At 42.3% G+C, this 17,128-nt stretch overlaps 1 protein-coding gene across 3 annotated transcripts in view; it reads left to right on the top strand.

The window, feature by feature from the left end:
* Positions 1-17,128, top strand: part of ARHGAP39 (Rho GTPase activating protein 39) — a 107,113-nt gene that overhangs the window by 83,842 nt on the left and 6,143 nt on the right. For 2 of the 3 annotated variants that reach the window (XM_077781745.1, XM_077781744.1), the window contains exons 4-5: positions 1,249-2,554; positions 7,987-8,551. In XM_077781745.1, the coding sequence (XP_077637871.1) occupies positions 1,249-2,554; positions 7,987-8,551 (1,871 nt within the window). Of the gene's footprint in view, positions 1-1,248; positions 2,555-7,986; positions 8,552-12,473; positions 12,567-17,128 lie in introns of all 3 variants that reach the window. The other variant, XM_077781746.1, reaches the window with a different exon arrangement.

Here is a 17,128-nt window from a genome sequence, read left to right as displayed (position 1 = left end):
AAGGCTCTTCCAAAGGTGGAAAAGGAAGGAACTGATGGTTCCCAAATCCCTCGGAGTGAGGAGAAGACCGCGGAGCTCCAAAGGCGCTTCCAAAGGTGGAAAAGGAAGGAACTGATGGTTCCCAAATCCCTCGGAGCGAGGAGAAGACCGTGGAGCTCCAAAGGCGCTTCCAAAGGTGGAAAAGGAAGGAATCGGCTCTTCCCAAATCCCTCGGAGCGAGGAGAAGACCGCGAAGATCCAAAGGCTCTTCCAAAGGTGGAAAAGGAAGGAACTGATGGTTCCCAAATCCCTCGGAGCGAGGAGAAGACCGCGGAGCTCCAAAGGCGCTTCCAAAAGTGGAAAAGGAAGGAACTGATGGTTCCCAAATCCCTCGGAGCGAGGAGAAGACCGCGGAGCCTCCTGCAGGGAATTGTGGATTTTTGGTGGCAATTTTCCTCTCAGAACTTTGTGGTTGAGCCGATTCCGGCTTTTCCCTGGCGAGAAGAAGGGAGGAACGTCCGGGAATGAACGGGAACCGGAGAGGGATGGACCGGCAGAGCAGACGGCGCCGCCGGCGTCTTCCGCTCCGGCGTGGGATCGGTGACGGGCGAATTCCAGCTGGGATCCGTCCTGTGAGCCGGGCGGCTCCATCCAACCCAACTTTGCTCTTCCAAGGACTTGGGATGGGGAGGGAGGAGATGGAAAGCCACCGCGCCGGGGGGACAATTCCTCGCGGGAGGATTTCTTCCCAATATCCAATCCCAAGTTCAGGGATTTTTTTTTTTTCTCCCAGGGTTCCTCCAAGCCCTGTCCAACCTGGCCGTGGACACTTCCAGGGATTCCCTGGGGAGCCGTGGGATGAAAATCCCATTTTTTTGGGGGGGTAAAACAGGATGAGGGTTGATGGTTGTTTTTGGTGGTATCGGAGTGGTGGGACCTCCTCGGCCGGGTCTTCTTCTCAACTTTCATCCAACTTAACCCTTGGACACTTCTAGGGATGGGGCAGCCAGAGCTTCTCTGGGAATTCCATTCCCGAGCCTCCCCGCCCTCAGAGCCGAGAATTCCTTCCCGTTTTCCCACCCAACCGTGTCCTCTGGAAGTGGGGAGCCATTCCCCGTGTCCCGTCCCACCCCACTTGGTCCGATATCCAACCCCAGCCCGCCTCCATCTCTCGAGAACATCCTCCCTCCACGCTCGGGAGCTTTGGGAGCAGCCATCCCGAATTTGGCTGGAATTCTGACCTCCACCCCGTGATGTTTCTCCCGGCAGGACCTCGTCGCTCCGGTGGAACGCCGGCACCAAGGAGCGGATGCTGATCAAGGTGACGGACCGCGAGCCCAGCTTCCTCCTCCACCAAGGCAACGGCTACGCCGTGGAAAACCAAGGTGGCTCCCGCTCCCGCCGGCCCTCGGGCGGCCAGCAGTCGCCCAACCTCCAGGCCTTCTCCTCGGACGCCGACGGCTCCGTCTTCTTCGCGGAGAGGAAGCGGTCGCCCTTCCCGAAGCGCGCCGAGCACGCCGGCAGCTGCTCGCCGCTGCCGGGCCAGCAGCGTAGACATCCCGGCGAGTGCCGGCCGCCGTCGCCGCGCTACGCCTACGAGCCGCCGCTCTACGAGGAGCCGCCCGCCGAGCTCCAGGCGCCCATCTACGACGAGCCGCCGGCCGACGCGCCGTACGAGGCCGGCGGCGGGAGCCGCGGCGTCGCGGCGCCGCCGAGGTCGCCCGCCCGCAGGCCGCACCCGTCGGCGCAGTCGCCCAAGGCGGGCTCCAACTCGCCGTACCAGCAGTTGGTGCTCACCAAGCAGAAGTGCCCCGAGCGCTTCATGAGCTTGGAGTACAGCCCGGCCGGCAAGGAGTACGTCCGCCAGTTGGTCTACGTGGAGCAGTCGGGCTCCAGCCCCAAGATGAAGGTGGGCTTGAGGAACAAGTATGGCCCCCACCCCATGGGCGGGTCCTACTCGCTGCAGCACGGCCCCTGCGCGCCGCGGGACCGGCGCCCGGACGTCAAATCCGGCGACTACAGCAGCATGGAGGGACCCGACTCGTGCGCCGGCGCCCGGGCCGAGGACTCCATGTCGTGGTCCAGCCAGCAGGACACGTTGTCCTCGGCGGGTTACTCGCCGGCCAGCAGGAAGAGGAAAAGCCGCAAGCCTTCGGTCGAGCGCGACGCCGACGCGTCGTCCGCCAGGAGCGAGGCGGGCGAGGAGCGAGCGGCGCCGGGGTGCGACGGGTGGCCGGAGAACCGGGCGGCGGAAGCGGCCGAGGTGGAGAGGGACCTCCTGGAGGCGCGGGCGGCGTGGGGAGCGCAGCAGGTCCGCTGTCCGTCCAAGCAGAGGAGCAGCTGGGATTCCCAGAAGGACGGCTCGGGCTACGAGAGCGACGGCGCCGTCCCGTTGCCCATGCCGGGCCCGGTGGTGAGGGCCTTCAGCGAGGACGAGGCGTTGGCGCAGCAGGAGGGCAAGCACTGGAAGAGGAGCACCTTCGAGAAGCTGGGCTTCCCGCAGGTCCTCCTGGAGAAGAGCGTCTCCGTGCAGACCAACCTGGCCTCGCCCGAGCCCTACCTGCATCCGTCTCAGGTAAGGCCCTTGGGAAGGTTCTCGGGTTCTCCGGGGGTTCTCCGGTGGCTTCAGCGCCGTGCCGTGGTTTCTTCTGCCGAGGTGTGGGGCAGATGGTGGATCCAGGCAGATTCCAGGAGGTTCCCGAGTGCCCGTCCCTGGTGGATCCCTCAGGGAAGTTGGTTCCTTGGCAAGGTGGTTCTTCAAAGTTGGTTCCTTGGCAAGGTGGTCCTTCAAAGTTGGTCCTTGCCAAGGTGGTTCCTCAAAGTCAGTCCTTACTAAGGTGGTCCCTCAAAGAAGTTGGTCCTTGCCAAGGTGGTCCCTCAAAGTTGGTCCTTGCAAAGGTGGTCCTTCAAAGTTGGTCCTCGCCAAGGTGGTCCTTCAAAGTTGGTCCTTGCCAAGGTGGTTCCTCAAAGATGTTGATGTTTGCCAAGGAGGTTCTTCAAAGTTGGTTCTTTTCCAAGGTGGTTCTTCACGCAGATCCCAGGAGGTTCCCGAGTGCCCGTCCCTGGTGGATCCCTCAGGGAAGTTGGTTCCTTGGCAAGGTGGTTCTTCAAAGTTGGTTCCTTGGCAAGGTGGTTCTTCAAAGTTGGTCATTAGCAAGGTGGTTCTTCAAAGTTGGTCATTACCAAGGTGGTTCCTCAAAGTTGGTTCCTTGGCAAGGTGGTTCTTCAAAGTTGGTTCCTTGGCAAGGTGGTCCCTCAAAGTTGGTCATTAGCAAGGTGGTTCTTCAAAGTTGGTCCTTGCCAAGGTGGTTCCTTAAAGTTGGTCATTAGCAAGGTGGTTCTTCAAAGTTGGTCCTTCACAAGGTGGTCCTTCAAAGATGTTGGTCTTTGCTGAGGTGGTTCTTCAAAGTTGGTCCTTGCCAAGGTGTTTCCTCAAAGATGTTGATGTTTGCCAAGGAGGTTCTTCAAAGTTGGTTCTTTTCCAAGGTGGTTCTTCACGCAGATCCCAGGAGGTTCCCGAGTGCCCGTCCCTGGCGGATCCCTCAGGGAAGTTGGTTCCTTGGCAAGGTGGTTCTTCAAAGTTGGTCCTTGCAAAGGTGGTTCCTTAAAGTTGGTCCTTGCAAAGGTGGTCTTTCAAAGTTGGTCCTTGGCAAGGTGGTCCCTCAAAGTTGGTCCTTGCCAAGGTGGTCTTTCAAAGTTGGTTCTTGCCAAGATGGTCCTACAAAGATGTTGATCTTTGCCAAAGTGGTCCCTCAAAGTTGGTCCTTGCCAAGGTGGTCCCTCAAAGTAACTGGTCCTTGCCAAGGTGGTCCCTCAAAGTTGGTCCTTGCCAAGGTGGTCCTTCAAAGTTGGTCCTTGCCAAGGTGGTCCCTCAAAGTTGGTCCTTGCCAAGCTGATCCTTCAAAGATGTTGATGTTTGCCAAGGAGGTTCTTCAAAGTTGGTCCTTGCCAAGGTGGTCCCTCAAAGTTGGTCCTTGCCAAGCTGATCCTTCAAAGATGTTGATGTTTGCCAAGGAGGTTCTTCAAAGTTGGTCCTTGCCAAGGTGGTCCCTCAAAGTTGGTCCTTGCCAAAGTGGTCCCTCAAAAAAACTGGTCCTATCCAAGATGGTCCCTCAGGGAAGTTGGTCTTTACCAAGGTGGTCCCTCAAAGTTGGTCCTTGCCAAGGTGGTCCTTCAAAGATGTTGATCTTTGCCGAGGTAGTCCCTCAAAACCTCGTGATGAAAGAGCCACCAGTTTTCCAGGATTTGCTTCCCAGGGTTGTGTCCTGCCCTGGAGATCCCTCCAGCCCCAAGCTCCCATTCCAGAGGAGATCCTGAAGTTCTGACCTGGAACTGCTGGAGCTGGTCCATGCCATGTGCCCAGATTCCAGCCCATCAGGTGTTTCCCTGGTTCTTGGATTGTCCTCCATCAGCTTCCGGAGGTCCTCCATCAGCTTCCGGAGGTTCTCCATCAGCTTCCGGAGGTCCTCCATCAGCTTCCGGAGGTTCTCCATCAGCTTCCGGAGGTCCTCCATCAGCTTCTGGTGGTCCTCCATCAGCTTCTGGAGGTCCTCCATCAGTCCCTTCCCCTCCAGGGAAAAGCTGTCAGGGCTTCCAAAAATCAGGTTGATGATGCCAACACGTCCAGGATGAATCCCACCTGGAAAACTTCTTGAAGATGGAATCTGGCGTCAGCAGGAAGGAGACGCTGGACATGGACCTGGGAGACATCAAACCATCAGGAGAATCCCTTTTTTGTCCCCGGAAATGTGCCATGAGAAGATCCACGAAGCACGAGGACTCGGTGCTGCACGGGGAGGTCCAAGCTCCAGGTCCGCTTGGGATCTTCATGCCAGGAGAAAGAGCTGCCACCATGAGTGATCCTAAACCTTCTTGGGATGTGGTGGGGATCTTCTCCACTCCCCCAGGGGTTTCTGTCCTGGTGGTCCCATCTGTTGTCCTCACCCTCAGGGACACCGAGGTGGTGGGACACTGTCACCAGTTTCCCAGAGAAGCTGCTCCATCCCTGGGAGTGTCCAAGGACAGCTTGGACAGAGCTTGGAGCCACCTGGGGTCGTGGAAGGTCTCCTTGAGCATTGGAACGGGATGGTCTTGAAGGTCCCTTCCGACCCAAGCCCTTCCATGGTCACGGCTGCGGTTGTCACCAGGGGCACGTCCACGTGGCTCCAGGACCTTCTCCCTTGAGGACTCCCTGATTCCTGAGGTGACACCACGGTGACCTCAAGAGGTCACCCGATGGTCTATTCCCTTCTTGTAGGCCAGGCCACCCCCCAAGTTCATTTAGATGCTAATTAGAGTTAATTAGGGCTGAAGTTAATTTCCCGTTGGCTCTGGCAGCAGATGGTCCATCATGTTCCACTTCTGGTGCCACCACCACGTTCTCCTTGGCTGGAGGAGGTCGCTGTCCTCAACCAATGTGGTCCTCTCCTTCTCCGTGGCCGTTCTTGGTGGTTCTGGTCCATGGACCAGTTTGTGGAAGACTCCCATCCCCAGAAGCTGCCAAGTGAGAGACCTTCGAGCATCTCCTGCATCTCCTTCCACCCGGGAAGCTCCACCGGCCTTCAGCTGGCCAGGCTGGAGGACACAGAAGGACCTTGGGGGTGAAGTGACCTCCACAGGGGGACATCAGGGCTGGGTTGAGGGGTGAAGCTCCCGTGTCCCCATCCCACGTCCCCACCACCGTCGCCATGGTCAGGACGGGGGCGGAGCGATGCCGGTGGAAGGACCTCGGCGTTGGAAGAGGAGGAGCTGCTGAAGAGTCAAGAAGCTTGATGTGTTTGGAGAAGGAACATCTCAGCCACGTGACAGCACCTCTGGTGGCTCTTCGGGTGACCTCCTGGATTTTCCACCTCCTGGGTCTTCTCCACCTTCTGCTCTTCTTCTGTTCCTCACCTGAAGCCCAACCCCCAATCTGGGGGTCACCTTGTCCACGGGTTCTGCCCAGGGCCACCGACGCTGAGGTGGGGACAGCGGTGTCACCTCTGGGTGGTGTGGCGTGTCCTTCCCTGCCGTGGGTCACATCTCCAGGGACCCCAAACCCACCTGGTGGTGGCCTGGATGCCGCGGAGGAGATGATGAAGCCACCTTGGCTGGCTGCAGGACCACAGAGTTGTCCATCCCAGTTGTCCCTTGCTGTCCTCCACGCTGGTGGAGCTGCCGGGGTGTCCCAGCTGGGCCGGTTCCAGCAGGAGGAGGACACAGGTCCACAGGGATCTGCTGGGTGGGTCCTCCCCAGCTTTAACCTGCAGAGGTCAAGGTTGAACCCTGAGCATCTCCTGTCCCTCAGGATGTTCAGAAGGACCATCGGTGCCGCTCGTGGCTTGGAGGAGTCACCAGCCTCCTCCTGGAGAGGAGGTTCTCCTGCTGGAGAACCACCCCGGGAGGTGATTTTGGGTGGAGGAGCTTTCCTGCTCAAGGTGTCCCCAAAGCCACTTGGTCCTCTGCTCCCACCACGTTGCCACCAACTTCTCCTGTCCGGGCCGAAGCCCACCTTGGCTGGGCCACCTGCACGTGGCCACGGTGGGGTTGAGGAGAAGCTCCTTGGAGAGGACCTCTGAAGGCTGCAGCGGTTGGTTGGTGGGTTGGTTGGTTGGTGGGTTGGTTGGTTGGTTGATTGATGGATTGATGGATTGATTGATTGATTGATTGATTTGTTGGTTGGTTGGTTCGTTGATTTGTTGGTTGAGTGATTGATTGATTTGTTGGTGGGTGGTTGGTTGGTTGGTTGATTGATTTGTTGGTTGGTTGATTGATTTGTTGGTGGTTGGTTGGTTGATTGATGGTTTTATTGATTGGTTGGTTGGTTGGTTGGTTGATTGATTGATGGGCTGATTTGTTGGTTGATTGGTTGATTGATTGATTTGTTGGTGGTTGTTTGGTCGATTGATTGATTGATTGATTGGTTGATTGGTTGATTGATTGATTTGTTGTTGATTGGTTTGTTTGTTGGTTTGTTAGTTGGTTTATTGATTGATTGATTTGTTGGTGGTTGGTTGGTTGATTGATTGATTGATTTATTGGTTGATTGGTTGATTGATTTGTTGGTGGTTGGTTGATTTGTTGGTTGGTTGATTGGTTGGTTTGTTAGTTGATTGGTTGATTGATTTGTTGGTTGGTTGGTTTGTTGGTTGGTTGGTTTATTGATTGATTGATTTGTTGGTTGATTGATTGATTGATTGGTTGGTTGGTTGGTTGATTGACTGATGGTTTTATTGATTGGTTGGTTGGTTGGTTGGTTGGATGATTGGTTGATTGATTTGTTGGTGGTTGGTTGGTTGATTGGTTGATTGATGGTTTTATTGATTTGTTTGTTGGTTGGTTGGTTTGTCAGATCAATTTATTGGATGGTTGGTTGGTTGGTTGATTGATTGATGGTTTTATTGATTGGTTGATTGGTTGATTGGTTGGTTGGTTGGTCGGTTGGCTGATTGATTGGTTGGTTGGTTGATCAGTTGGTTGGCTGATTGATTGATCAGTTGGTTGGTTGGCTGATTGATCAGTTGATTGGTTGCCTGGTTGATCAGTTGGTTGACTGATTGATCGATCAGTTGGTTGGCTGATTGATTGATCACTTGGTTGGTTGATTGATCATGATCAATCAGTTGGTTGATTGGTTGATTCATTGATCAGTTGGTTGGTTGCCTGCTTGACCAGTTGGTTGGTTGCCTGGTTGACCAGTTGGTTGGCTGATTGATTGATCCGTTGGTTGGTTGGTTGATCGATCCGTTGGTTGGTTGGCTGATTGACTGACCCATTGATTGGTTCATTAATTGATCAGTTGGTTGGTTGGCTGATTGATCGGTTGGCTGGTTGATCACTTGGTCGGCTGATTGATCAACCAGTCGGCCGACTGAGCCACTGCTCGGTTGATTCATTGATTTATTGGCTGGTCAGATTTTTGATCTGTTACCCGACCGACCTACCAATCAATCAATCAATCAATCAATCCCTCCATCAGCTCTCCCACCCCACCAGCACCGCTGACCTCTCCCGCCTGTTGTCCCCCAGTCCGAGGACCTCGGCGCCTGCGCGCAGTTCGACGGCGGCCGGGGGGCGCGCGCCGCCGCCGCCGCCGCGCCCGGCGCCGTCTTCTCCACCTTCCACCTGCGCAAGCCCTCCTCGGAGACGGACATTGAGAACTGGGCCTCCAAGCACTTCAACAAGCACACGCAGGGCCTCTTCCGCCGCAAGGTCTCCATCGCCAACATGCTGGCCTGGAGCAGCGAGTCCATCAAGAAGCCCATGATCATGACCAACGACCGCAACGTCAAGAAGGAGGCGTGCGAGATCTTCAAGCTCATCCAGATGTACATGGGCGACCGGCGGGCCAAGACGGACCAGCTCAACGTGGCTTTGGAGATCGCCACCAAGGGTTGGAGCGTGCAGGGGTTGAGGGACGAGCTCTACATCCAGCTGTGCCGGCAGACCACCGAGAACTTCCGTTACGAGAGCCTGGCCCGCGGCTGGGAGCTCATGGCCATTTGTCTGGCCTTCTTCCCGCCGACGCCCAAATTCCACTCCTACCTTGAAGGCTACATCTACCGGCACATGGACCCGGTGAACGACACCAAAGGTAAGCGGGGCACGGCGGCGCGGCGCCTTCTGCGGTGGTCCTCCACGCTCCAGGTGAGGTTGGATGGGGGTTGGAGCGACCGCGGATAGCGGAAGGTGGACCTGGATGGTCTTTGTGGTTCCTTCCGCCCGAAACATTCCATGATTTCGTGTTCCAACCCATTGATTTGGTTCTTCAAGTTCCTTCCAACCCAACCTTCAGAGGTTCCTTCACCCAAACCATTCCATGATTCCACATCCCAACCCATTGATTTGGTTCCTCAAGTTCCTTCCAACCCAACCTTCAGAGGTTCCTTCCACCCAAACCTTTCCATGATTCCACATCCCAACCCGTTGATTTGGTTCCTCAAGTTCCTTCTAACCCAACCTTCAGAGGTCCCTTCCACCCAAACCATCCCATGGTTCCACATCCCAACCCATTGATTTGGTTCCTCAAGTTCCTTCCAACCTTCAGAGGTTCCTTCACCCAAACCATCCCATGATTTCGTGTTCCAACCCATTGATTTGGTTCTTCAAGTTCCTTCCAACCCAACCTTCAGGGGTTCCTTCCACCCAAACCACCATCCCATGGTTCCACATCCCAACCCATTGATTTGGTTCCTCAAGATCGTTCAACCCAACCTTCAGAGGTTCCTTCACCCAAACCATTCCATGATTCCACATCCCAACCCGTTGATTTGGTTCCTCAAGTTCCTTCCAACCTTCAGAGGTTCCTTCACCCAAACCATTCCATGGTTCCATTTCCCAACCTGTTGATTTGGTTCCTCAAGTTCCTTCCAACCTTCAGAGGTCCTTTCCACCCAAACCATCCCATGGTTCCACCATCATTCCCACCTCCAGATGTTTCTTCTCGAGTCGCTTTGGATCCCAAAGTTGGGATGGAACCCAGAAGATCCCAATCTCCTGAAGGTCTTGGTCACGGCCGCGGATGGAGACGCAAACCGGAGAAATTGGGGAATTTTAGGAGATCCTCTCCATCCTGGAGATCCTTCTCCCACATCCACCATCTGGACAATCCCTGAGCTGATGTCACCTCGTGGTGGGTCATGGAGAACTTGGGGGTTTTTTTGGAGATCCCCCATTTCTCCGGGCGTCCCGAGGTGTCCTTCAGCTCCCGGAGGCCACCAGGAGATGGATTTGGGAGAGGCCACCCAAGGGTGTCGAGGATCTCCAGGAATTCCCGGACTTCTCCCCGGTGGCCTCGGCTTGGTCCCAGCGGAGCCGCCGGAGGCGTTTCCCGCCAAAACCGAGGCTCCGCCCCCAACTCCCCCGCCAGCCAATCAGAGCCCGGCCCTGGGAATGGTGATTGGTTCTGGGGTCCGCTTTTGAGCCCGTCTCATTTGCATAAATTTGCATTTTTGTTGCTCTTTTAATGGGGTTTGATTTGCATTTTATTTGCATTTTCTTTATTTTCAGTTTTAAAATCTGATTTTTTTTAATTTTATTTTTTAATTTTATTTTTATTTTTATTTTCATTTTTATTTGTGTTTTATTTTTTGTTTATAATTTTTTAACTTTTATTTTTTATTTTTATTTCTTTTTCTTTTTATTTTATTTTTATTTTATTTTTATTTTTACTTTTATTTTTTATTTTATTTTATTATTATTATTATTTTTATTTTTATTTTTTATTTTATTTTAATTTTTATTTTTATTTTTATTTTAAATTTAATTTCGATTTTAATTTTAATTTCAGATTTAATTTCGATTTTAATTTTAATTTCAATTTTAATTTTTAAATTTACTTTCAATTTTAATTTCTATTTTAATTTCGATTTTAATTTCGATTTTAATTTTAATGTCCATTTTAATTTCGATTTTAATTTCATTTTTATTTTAATTTCTATTTTAATTTCTATTTCGATTTTAGTATTGATTTTAATTTGATTTCCATTTATTTTCAATGTTAATTTGGATTTTAATTTTGATTTCTATGTTAATGTCGATTTTAATATTGATTTTAATATTGATTTTCATTTTAATGTCCATTTTAATTTCGATTTCTAATTTAATTTCGATTTCCATTTTAATTTTGATTTCTATGTTAATTTCAATTTTAATTTGGATTTTAATTTTTATTTTAGTTTTAATGTCCATTTTACTTTGATTTTGACTTTAATTTCGATTTTAATTTAGATTTTATTTTCAATTTTAGTTTTAATGTCCATTTTAATTTCGATTTCCATTTTGATTTTAGTTTTTATTTTAATTTTAATGTCCATTTTAATTTAGATTTTCATTTTGATTTAAATTTTGATTTTTATTTTCAGGTCCATTTTAATTTTGATTTGGATTTTAATTTTGATTTTGATTTCAATTTTAATTTCTATTTCGATTTTAATGTTAATATAATTTCATTTTTAATTTTGATTTTAATTCTGATTTCAATTTTACTTTTGATTTTCATTTCTATTTCGGTTTTAATTTTGATTTTAAATTTAGTTTTAATTTCCATTTATTTTCAATTTTAATTTGAATTTGAATTTTAATTTTGAGTTTAATTTTGATTTCCATGTTAATTTCAATTTTAATTTCGATTTCAATTTTAATTTCCATTTTAATAATGATTTTAATTTTAATGTCCATTTTAATTTCTATTTCGACTTTAATTCTGATTTTAATTTTAATATAATTTCATTTTTAATGTCGATTTTAATTCTGATTTTAATTTTAATATCATTTAGATTTCAATTTCGCTTTTAATTTTGATTTCTATGTTAATTTCGATTTTAATTTGGATTTTAATTTCTATTTCCATTTCAATTTCGCTTTTAATTTTGATTTCTACGTTAATTTCGATTTCAAGTTCGATTTTAATTTGGATTTTAATTTCTATTTCCATTTCAATTTCGCTTTTAATTTTGATTTCTACGTTAATTTCGATTTCAAGTTCGATTTTAATTTGGATTTTAATTTCTATTTCCATTTCAATTTCGCTTTTAATTTTGATTTCTATGTTAATTTAGATTTTAATTTCGCTTTTAATTTCGATTTCTACGTTAATTTCGATTTCAAGTTCAGTTTCAATTTGGATTTTAATTTCGAGTTCCATTTTAATTTGGATTTTAATTTCGCTTTCCATTTCAATTTCACTTCTAATTTTGATTTCTATGTTAATTTCGAATTTAATTTTGATTTTAATTTCAATTTTAATTTCGCTTTCAATTTTGATTTCTACGTTAATTTCGATTTTAATTTCGATTTTAATTTTGCTTTCCATTTCAATTTCGCTTTTAATTTTGATTTCTATGTTAATTTAGATTTTAATTTCGATTTTAATTTCTCTTTCAATTTCGCTTTTAATTTCGATTTCTACATTAATTTCGATTTCAAGTTCAGTTTCAATTTGGATTTTAATTTCGCTTTCCATTTCAATTTCACTTCTAATTTTGATTTCTATGTTAATTTCTATTTTAATTTTGATTTTAATTTCAATTTTAATTTCGCTTTCAATTTTGATTTCTACGTTAATTTCGATTTTAATTTCGATTTTAATTTCGCTTTCAATTTTGATTTCTACGTTAATTTCAATTTTAATTTTGATTTCTACGTTAATTTCCATTTTAATTTCGATTTTAATTTCGCTTTCCATTTTGATTTCTACGTTAATTTCGATTTTAATTTCGATTTTAATTTCGCTTTCCATTTCAATTTCGCTTTCATTTTTAATTTCTACGTTAATTTCAATTTTAATTTTGATTTCCACGTTAATTTCAATTTTAATTTCAATTTTAATTTCGCTTTCCATTTTGATTTCTACGTTAATTTCGATTTCAATTTCGATTTCAATTTCGATTATTTCCATTTCTCTTTCTACGTTAATTGCGATTTCCAGCTCGCTTTCAATTAGTATTTTAATTTCGAGTTCCGCCTCCGCCGTAATTAGCGCTCGGATTAATTAGGGCTGACTTTTGTCCCCGCAGTGTCGCGGCACCTGCGGCTGCTCCTGGCCGGGACCAATCAGAAGAAACCCAAAATGCGCAAGAAGCCCAAGGCCCCGAGCCCCCCCAGCCCCGGTAGGGCGCAGCGGGCGCCTCGTTAGCTCATTAACTAATTAACTGCCTCACTAATTGGGGCACCCCGCGCGGCACGTGCAGCTGGCCGCACTCGTGTAGTAGTAGAATTAATATCACTAATCGTTCTGTATTATTAATATTGGTGTTGGTGTTGGTGTTGGGAATGGCAGCGCTATTAGTATTAATATTGTTTGATTAATTAGGGTAATTAATAGGGGTGAGATACAGCTGGGGTCATTTATGTAGTATTAGTAATATTAATGTTAATATTAATAAGTATATAGTATTAATTAATGTTAAAATTATTATTGGTATTGGTATTGGTGTTGGTGTTGGGAATGGCAGCACTATTAGTATTAATATTATTTGATTAATTAGGGTAATTAGTAGGGGTGAGATACAGCTGGGGTCATTTATGTAGTATTAGTAATGTTGATAAGTATATAGTATTAATTAATGTTAAACTTGGTATTGGTATTGGTGTTGGTATTGGTATTGGTATTGGTATTGGTGTTGGGAATGGCAGCACTATTAGTATTAATATTATTTGATTAATTAGGGTAATTAATAGGGGTGAGATAGAGCTGGGGTCATTTATTTAGTATTAGTATTATTAATGCTAATATTAATAAGTATTTAGTATTAATTAATGTTAAAATTGGTATTGGTATTGGTGTTGTCAGCACTATTAGTATTAATATTATTTGATTAATTAGGGTAATTAATAGGGGTGAGATACAGCTGGGGTCATTTATGTAGTATTAGTAATATTAATATTAATAAGTATATAGTATTAATTAATGTTAAAATTATTATTGGTATTGGTATTGGTATTGGTATTGGTATTGGTGTTGGTATTGGTGTTGGTATTGGTATTGGTGTTGGTAATGGCAGCACTATTAGTATTAATATTATTTGATTAATTATGGTAATTAATAGGGGTGAGATAGAGCTGGGGTCATTTATGTAGTATTATTAATGTTGATAAGTAAATAGTATTAATTAATGTTAAACTTGGTATTGGTATTGGTGTTGGTGTTGGTATTGTAATGGCAGCACTATTAGTATTATTGTTTGATTAATTAGGGTAATTAATAGGGGTGAGATACAGCTGGGGTCATTTATGTAGTATTAGTATTATTAATATTAATAAGTATACAGTATTAATTAATGTTAAACTTGGTATTGGTATTGGTATTGGTATTGGTATTGGTATTGGTGTTGGTGTTGGTGTTGGGAATGGCAGCACTATTAGTATTAATATTATTTGATTAATTAGGGTAATTAATAGGGGTGAGATACAGCTGGGGTCATTTATGTAGTATTATTAATGTTAATAAGTATATAGTATTAGTTAATGTTAAAATTGGTATTGGTATTGGTGTTGGGAATGGCAGCGCTATTAGTATTAATATTGTTTGATTAATTAGGGTAATTAGTAGGGGTGAGATACAGCTGGGGTCATTTATGTAGTATTATTAATGTTGATAAGTATATAGTATTAATTAATGTTAAAATTGGTATTGGTGTTGGTGTTGGTGTTGGTGTTGGGAATGGCAGCACTATTAGTATTAATATTGTTTGATTAATTAGGGTAATTAATAGGGGTGAGATAGAGCTGGGGTCATTTATGTAGTTTTATTAATGTTAATAAGTATATAGTATTAATTAATGTTAAACTTGGTATTGGTATTGGTATTGGTGTTGGTATTGTAATGGCAGCACTATTAGTATTAATATTATTTGATTAATTAGGGTAATTAATAGGGGTGAGATACAGCTGGGGTCATTTATGTAGTTTTATTAATGTTAATAAGTATATAGTATTAATTAATGTTAAAATTGGTATTGGTATTGGTGTTGGTGTTGGTGTTGGGAATGGCAGCACTATTAGTATTAATATTATTTGATTAATTAGGGTAATTAATAGGGGTGAGATACAGCTGGGGTCATTTATGTAGTATTAGTAATATTAATATTAATAAGTATATAGTATTAATTAATGTTAAACTTGGTATTGGTATTGGTATTGGTATTGGTGTTGGTATTGGTGTTGGTGTTGGGAATGGCAGCGCTATTAGTATTAATATTGTTTGATTAATTAGGGTAATTAATAGGGGTGAGATACAGCTGGGGTCATTTATGTAGTATTAGTAATATTAATATTCATAAGTATATATTATTAATTAATGTTAACATTGGTATTGGTATTGGTGTTGGTATTGGTATTGGTGTTGGTATTGTAATGGCAGCGCTATTAGTATTAATATTGTTTGATTAATTAGGGTAATTAGTAGGGGTGAGATACAGCTGGGGTCATTTATGTAGTATTAGTAATATTAATATTAATAAGTATATAGTATTATTTAATGTTAAACTTGGTATTGGTATTGGTATTGGTGTTGGTGTTGGTGTTGGGAATGGCAGCACTATTAGTATTAATATTATTTGATTAATTAGGGTAATTAATAGGGGTGAGATACAGCTGGGGTCATTTATGTAGTATTAGTAATATTAATATTAATAAGTATATAGTATTAATTAATGTTAAAATTGGTATTGGTATTGGTGTTGTTGTTGGTATTGGCAGCACTATTAGTATTAATATTATCTGATTAATTAGGGTAATTAATAGGGGTGAGATACAGCTGGGGTCATTTATGTAGTATTAGTAATATTAATATTAATAAGTATATAGTATTAATTAATGTTAAACTTGGTATTGGTATTGGTATTGGTATTGGTATTGGTATTGGTATTGGTATTGGTGTTGGTGTTGGTATTGTAATGGCAGCACTATTAGTATTAATATTATTTGATTAATTAGGGTAATTAATAGGGGTGAGATACAGCTGGGGTCATTTATGTAGTATTAGTATTATTAATGTTAATATTAATAAGTATTTAGCATTAATTAATGTTAAACTTGGTATTGGTATTGGTATTGTAATTGCCAGCACTATTAGTATTAATATCATTTGATTAATTAGGGTAATTAATAGGCGTGAGATACAGCTGGGGTCATTTATGTAGTATTAGTAATATTAATATTAATAAGTATATAGTATTAATTAATGTTAAAATTGGTATTGGTATTGGTGTTGGTAATGGCAGCACTATTAGTATTAATATTATTTGATTAATTAGGATAATTAATAGGCATGAGATACAGCTGGGGTCATTTATGTAGTATTAGTATTGGTATTAGTATTAGTATTAGTATTAGTATTAGTATTAGTATTATTAATATTAATATTAATATTAATATTAATATTAATATTAATATTAATATTTAATAAGTTTATAGTATTAAATAATGTTAAAATTGGTATTGGTATTTGTATTGGTATTGGTGTTGGTATTGTAATGGCAGCGCTATTAGTATTAATATTATTTGATTAATTAGGGTAATTAATAGGGGTGAGATACAGCTGGGGTCATTTATGTAGTATTAGTATTATTAATGTTAATATTAATAAGTATATAGTATTAATTAATGTTAAAATTGGTATTGGTATTGGTGTTGGTGTTGGTATTGGCAGCACTATTAGTATTAATATTATTAGATTAATTAGGGTAATTAATAGGGGTGAGATAGAACTGGAGTAATTTATGTAGTATTATTATTAATAATAATAATATTAATATTAATATAATATTAATATTAAGATAATTAATTATATATATGAATTACTATTACTATTAAGATAATTAATTATATATATGATGAATTAATGTTAATATTGACATTAATAATAATATTGACATTAATAATAATATTGGCATTAATATTAATATTAATATTACTATTAATATTAATATTAATATTAATATTAATATTAATTATTTATTAATAGTGATAATTATATTAACATTAATATTAATATTAATATCGCTATTGTGTTGACAGCACTCTTATTACTAATATTATTAGATTAATTAGGGTAATTAATAGGGGGAGATAGAGCTGGAGTCATTTATGTAATAGGGGTAGTATTAATATCATTATTAATTAATGTTCATATTAGTATTGGAGTGTAAATAGTTTAATTACTATAGTTAATATATTTATTATATAATTAATATAACAATTGCTATCATTTATTCAATTAACAGAATTAATTTATAATTCTTTAAATAACTCTAGCTCGTTGAATTAATAGAATTAATTTAATAATTAATTGAATCGATAAAATTCCCTAAAATAAGTGATGATGTCAATTATTAATTCTAAATTAATAATGGTAATAATTATTTAAAACTATTAATAATGATGAATATATAATTGTATAAATAACTTTAACATTAATTAGAAATTATTCTATTATTAATACTAATAATATTTATAAACCTATCCATTTAATGTAATTAAGGAAATCGCATTTATTGAAATAATTTAAATTTTATTAATTTAGTAAATAAGTATAGAAAATTATTCATGTATTAATTACTTTTTAAAATTAATTAATTTTTTAATTTTTAAATTTTTTACATTAATTATATAGAATTCATGGGATTCATATTATTGGAGTGGTAGAAATTAATAATCAGATTAATCCAAT

Source organism: Lonchura striata, chromosome 1, assembly GCF_046129695.1.
Source record: "Lonchura striata isolate bLonStr1 chromosome 1, bLonStr1.mat, whole genome shotgun sequence".
In the NCBI taxonomy this organism is placed as follows: Eukaryota; Metazoa; Chordata; class Aves; order Passeriformes; family Estrildidae; genus Lonchura; species Lonchura striata.
This window is presented reverse-complemented; position numbering and strand designations above follow the sequence as displayed.